The sequence below is a fragment of the Henckelia pumila genome, chromosome 2, assembly GCF_033568475.1.
Source record: "Henckelia pumila isolate YLH828 chromosome 2, ASM3356847v2, whole genome shotgun sequence".
Lineage (NCBI taxonomy): Eukaryota > Viridiplantae > Streptophyta > Magnoliopsida > Lamiales > Gesneriaceae > Henckelia > Henckelia pumila.
Window position 1 is genome coordinate 246,928 of NC_133121.1, and position 6,298 is coordinate 253,225.

General features: G+C 39.7%; 1 protein-coding gene across 2 annotated transcripts in view; it reads left to right on the top strand.

Annotated features, from left to right (window-relative positions):
- Positions 1-6,244, top strand: part of LOC140880184 (phototropin-2-like) — a 42,276-nt gene extending 36,032 nt beyond the window's left edge. For both annotated transcript variants that reach the window (XM_073284392.1, XM_073284393.1), the window contains 4 exons: positions 2,599-2,650; positions 4,529-4,641; positions 5,436-5,576; positions 5,662-6,244. In XM_073284392.1, the coding sequence (XP_073140493.1) occupies positions 2,599-2,650; positions 4,529-4,641; positions 5,436-5,576; positions 5,662-5,763 (408 nt within the window). In that variant the 3' untranslated portion in view covers positions 5,764-6,244. The remainder of the gene's footprint in view (positions 1-2,598; positions 2,651-4,528; positions 4,642-5,435; positions 5,577-5,661) is intronic.
- The last annotated feature ends 54 nt before the right edge of the window (positions 6,245-6,298 follow it).

A 6,298-nucleotide genomic window follows, 5' to 3' on the forward strand; every position in this document is an offset into this window, starting at 1 on the left:
TCTCCAAATCTGGAATCTTGAGATTGACCTGATCTCTATTGTTGAGCGAAGCCTTCGCATCGACCTCTGCCATCCTTATCGTGTTGTTATTCGATTTCCTAATCCACCCCCCCCCCCCCATCCAACTGACACCTTCGCGCCATCGACCACGACTTGGGCATACGAACGTTTTTCATAGATTTCGTAAGCAGCTGCGTTAACAGAATTCACCACAATGCGAACCACCAAGGGTCCTCGAGTCGTTTGGATTTGCAAAAAACTGTTGATGAAGCCGCCTTCCGGTCCTACCACCTTTATTTTAGCTGCCGACAAATCTTTGAGCATAATAGTGTCTAAGCTGATATCCAACAAACCCCCACATTGCTCGCCCACTCTATTAAGCATATCGTTGGACCATAAGTCCCATGGTAGTCCTAAAATGCTCACCCAACTGTTGCAGCAAGTGAGAACTTCCTGTTCCCTGTTAATTTGGGGTCTCCACTCTTCGAAGAACAAAGTAACTCTTTTCTCTAGGACGCATTTCTTAAGCTTCAAGTAGAATGAAGCATCTTCTTCGTTGTTTGGCCACCACGCAGCTTTGTTAGCTTGGAAAGGATATAACTCGATCCTCCTCTTCACTGCCTTCCCTAGTATTGATCTTACCAAGTCCCATGACATGTTAACCCTCGCCTTAGTAATAATAATTGTTTTCTTCCAATCTTTGACTAGGCACTGCTTAATGTTCTCTTTCGCATCTGCTGATCCCTTTATCTCGTTTTGTGAAACCTTGATTCTTTGCTGCTGAAACTGCTGAGGCTTCTGAGTCTCCCAAGGTTTGCCTCTGCCAACCCGAGAAACGGTTCCCGGATCTCTTCTGAAGTTAATGAAGAAAAGAAGCTGTTTTGCCAGACGTTTCCACCCCCAATTCTCGCGCCCGCTAGGAATAATTATGCGCTGTTTAATCCCATTCTGAGAAATTCTGCTCACCTCCAACGAGCTGCCTCTATCGTTGCTAATTCGATGAATACAGAAAACTTCCTCCTTGACTCTCCATTTTTTGAAAGCTGGGTAAACTTTAGGACTCCTGATGTGGTCCCATATCGTAGCCCATAACCATCGTGCTTTGTTGAAGTCAAGCTCCAAAAGATAACTAGCCTTCCGAGTTCGAATCTCCCCTCAACCCCACTCGAGTTAGAAACAATTTCTGAGCAATTCTAACCTCTTCCACCACCTTTGAAATCGGCCGCTCATAGTAAACCCCTCTGCCTATCTGAATCCCAACTCTCGTAGCCATACTCGAACCTGACCCAACTTGCCGAAGCCAAGGAACCCTTCGCCTCGAGACCCTAGACCACCCGCTCCCCTGCGCAAAAGGGAAGAAGAGAAGTAGTTCACGAAGAAAAAAGGCCTTCAATTCTGAGATTGAAATTTGAAAAACCCTAGTTCGCCGGAAAAAATCTCCCGAAGAAGTCGCCGGAACCCTAGACGGCTGGATGAACACCGTCGCCGTCAACCACCGAGGAAGGTGCCGACGTGGTTGGGTGAGCGACTATATCGCCATCGGGGGGAGAGGGCAAAAATCCTCGAAAATTAATTTGAAAATCTGACTTCGGAACCCTAGGTCGCCGGAAAGATCCACCCTTAGGTATTGCCGGAACCCTAGACTGCCGAGGTGGGCCGCCGTTGTCGTTAGCCGCTGATTATGGTACCGGAGAGTCTGGGTCGTAAGTCGCTAACTCCATCTTACGAGAGGGAGAGAATATTCTTAGAGATATAATTTTTACAACCCTCGCTCCTAATCACCCTCTTTTTAAGAGTCGACTGTTCCTCAACTGCTGCCTCTAAAACATTGGAATTTATCCCGAGCTTCACCGCTCCTACTTCCAAAGAGGATTGAATAATTCCCTTCCTAAATTCTTCCAATCCTTTAGGACTGTTATTCTTGAGAATTTTGATGTGCTCTCCTTTAAAAGGTTGTTCCTCTCCCTGTTCTCTGACTGCCTTACTATTCTCCATTACTGGATTACTGACACTGTTGATTATGCTCTTGGGAAGCTCTAATTCTCCTCCGCTGTTGGGCAACATATTGCTATTCCACCCCCCGCCTCCCTCTGCCATCCTCTTGCCTTCAGTCACCACTTGAGCAAAAGAACGCTTAGCGAAGAACTCGTACGCTGCTACGCCAATTGAATCCACTCTGATACGAACTACCATGGGTCCGCGAATCGTCTGGATTTGCAAAAAACTGTTGATGAATCCTCCCTCCGGCCCAACTACCCTGATTTTGGCTGCTGACAAATCTTTAAGCATAGAGGTGTCCTGACTGATGTCCAGTAACCCTCCACATTGCTCTCCCACTCCAATAAGCAACTCTTTGGTCCATAAATCCCAAGGGAGACCTAATATACTCACCCAACTGTTGCAACAAGCAAACACTTCATGTTCCCTGTTAATAACAGGTTTCCACTCTTCAAAATATGGCAAACATTCTTCAGAATTCCATGGTTTTCAACAGGTACCCTCAATTTTCTAGTTCATTTGAACTCAGAACAGATAGAAAAACAATTTCCATAAACCATTTCTATAAACCACTTATTTTGATGATTGATTTGAATGCAGGAAATTGTCAAGGGTTCAGGTCATAGTAGCGCAATAGATTGGTGGGCTCTTGGTAAGCATATGACGTTACATGCATCCCAATTTAGTATTTTCATTGCATGGAAAGTCATAAGCTGAAAATGTAGCCTATGTGGTGATGGTTTTGGGTCCTATGCATGGTAGATCACACTCTTGCAAGTGCATCATAAAAGTTTAACATCAGTGCAATGTCAACTCAATACTTCATATTAAACACAGTCTTCTTTAAGCTGCATGGGTAACAACTACTGCACCCAATCTATGCTTAGGCACAGAGACTTAATTATGGCTAATTGCATGCAAGTACACTTTCAGGTTTTTCATATTTTCTCTTCTGCCAGATTATTCCAATGATTTTGGCATATTGATGGTTTTGATTGTACACCACATTTTTTTTTTTTTTGATAAGAAACATAATATATTAATTATTATAAAAGGGTGATGTACAATATGCGGACAAGGGATCCGCCATCGCCGAGAAGGTCATGATCCTATGTTTCATGATCGTATCCCTCTTAACAAAAGATTGTACACCACATAAGATATTGATTCCATGAATTTGCATTTGCATGTGGTAAAAATTGTCCTTATGAAGACTTGTATGTGGATTATGTCAAGTCAAATAACACTTCTTTGAACTGCTGAACGGAGTTAAGTTGTGGTATTGCTAAAACCTTTAACTTGTCAGCCTTGTGTACCCCTTCCCTGGTTGATGTCGGTAAACCCCTCACCCACCTTCTTTATGATGTGACTCTAAAACTTCCCAAGCTCAAACTTGAGCTCAAATCATTTACACCCGTAGTACCGAGCTTTGAAGTTGACAAGACTGTTCTAGGTTTCTGTTTTCCAACCAGGTCAAGCATTCATCCCCTTCTCTACTCAACGAAGCTTCAGATGGATTCGTTGTCTAGCTCCATTGGGGCCTCTATCCTACAGAAAAGAATATGCTATGTCGCATGTACATGTCAGCCTTTCTGCTCCAGTTTTTCCAGTCATCAACATCCTTGGCTATGCACTTATAATGGATGAGTCCTCTGCCAATGATCCGGACCAAATGTAGCTAGTATGATTCCTTGTAAATAATTTCGGTTGGTATGGTTTTTCTGCTCGTCTAATACAGTTCTCATGTAAAGTCTGTGATTTTGTCCATATACAATAGAGAGATTAAGCCAAAACTTCCCCAGTAAAACAGAAAAAAATACGATCATACTGATTATGAGCTTCCTTGTGTCTTTGTTCGACTTCTGGTGACACTGCAATTTTCATTCAATCTCCCATTATTCTTGCAAATATAATCCAATAGATTATCCGATGATCCACTTCTCAGCAAATCAAGGCAGACCCTTAGACTTCATCTCAGTTGCTAACAACTAAACTAGAATGTTACGGAATGTGGCATGGTCAGTCATGTTAGGAATTATGATCCCTGTTTTGATTACCGAAAATGATAAAAGTTGTCGAAAAATTAACACAAAAACATAAAAAATTTATAGTGGTTCACACTCAATGTGAGCTATTTCCACTTGCAAGCTCTGCAAATTTCCACTATAATGAATAGGAACAAGCCCTTTTCAGATTTTCAGTCTCTGTATCTCTCTGTGTATGTGAAAATAATAATACAATGACGACTGCCAACACGGATAAATTATGTTAAGGCTACATCATTATATGTCAAATACATAAATATTCTTAAATAAATAATTAGGGATCGCGCATATATTTACAAGTCATGCTATTTATTTCTAGAAAACATGTTTTATTCTTAGTAATCTGTATTGCATTTTAATCATTCTTTTATATTTTAATTAATAAGTAGAACATATATTTTCGTCATGTCAAATAACTACATTGTTAACTTTGACTTATTATTTCCATTCTTACATTTTTTTTTTCTTTGTAATTTAAAATTCAGGTATTTTGCTCTATGAAATGCTTTATGGCCGAACACCATTCAGGGGGAAGAATAGGCAGAAGACTTTTGCTAACATCTTGAACAAATGCCTCATCTTCCCAAGTAGTATTCCCGTAAGATCATGTTACTTGATGAGTAGTATATATATTAAACTGGCACAAAATTGAAATTTTAAATGCATCAAGCACAGTCAATTTCCACAAAGTATCATGAGTCTGTGTTCACAAAGTAAACCAACTGTTGCATAACGCTATCCTCCATATTCCATATTTAATATCCTTTGCTCATTGCAGTCATTGGAAAGTTGGTTTCAATTCGAAAATTGATGCCGTCTCTACTGCATCACTTTCCGAAGAATATATCTATGTATACATGATTTCAGAGTTAGATGAATTGCACTTAACATGGTGAGGGGCAGGGGGAACAATTTAAGGACATGCTTGGATGGAAAGATTTCAGATCGATAATTTTATTGTTATTTACCCATCAGTTATACAAAGTAGAATAAATTTCAAATGACATTGAGTGGATTTGAAATACATCATAAAAAACATGGAGTACTATAAAACATGAAAGAAGTAGATTTGAAGTTTTCGGTGTTACTTCCTAAACGACAAAAATACATTTGACTATTTTGGAATCCATGGATTTGAAATCTTGGCATCCAAGCACAACCATTGAACTAGTATATAACAGAATTTAGATCTCCCGAAGTTATGAGAGATCATCCGCTCTGTGCTCATTTCTTGTGTTCTCTGTTTTGATATTTCTACCTCTATGATGAACGGTGGTAAAATTGAAGCTATTGAGAGTGCACGATGCATGTATACAAGTAGTTGCTTTATTTAGAAAACTGTTTTAAAAGGTAGATACTGTAAGCTGAAATTCTGATATGACGAGATTCCAGGTGAGTCTTGCTGCAAGGCAGTTGATTCATGCATTGTTAAATCGAGACCCAGTTGGGCGTTTAGGATCATCTCGTGGTGCAAATGAGATCAAGGAACATGCTTTTTTTCAAGGAATAAATTGGCCGCTCATTCGTTGCATGGTACCAAATCTTTTAAATTTTCTAGCTATTTATATGTATATCATGTAAATGGATAGCTCTGTAACCCGAAATCTTTTGCTAGCAGAAGCCGCCCCCACTGGATGTTCCTCTCCAAATAACTGAAACTCTAGAAGATGCAAACTGGAGAGGCGATAGAGTACTTAAAAAATCGGTGGAGTTATTCTAGAGGTTTGAATAACGTGTTTTTAAGTATCAATCGTCACATTGGAAAATAATTTTAATGGAAAGAAAGGGACTGTGTAAACTGCAGGCCTCGATCTCTGTATTAACCTGAGGAATGAATAGCCTGAAATGTAAAAATCTCTGGCCGTGCTTTGTGAATAACGAGGGATGATGGCAGCATAAGAAAAACAGATGTTTTTACAAGTATTTTCCCCAGTTATCCTGCCAGGTGATAATTTGCAGAAAAGCTAATGGAATGAACGTATACCAATCCAATGTTTGCATTTAGGTGCCTCGAGTATGAGGTTATTACAGATTGGAGACATCAGGAGTGCCTGAGTCTATCGTCCCTGGTTGCAATCGGTTGTGTTGTAAATTCGTCGTCTATCGTGTTAATAAAATTAATAGTGTATAAAGTGATCAAAAGATAATTATTTTCTACATGTTAAAATATTAGCATTTTTTAATATTTTAATTAAAAATTACACCTACCATATATATTGCTAAATAATATATTATTGATGTATGAAGCCATTGAA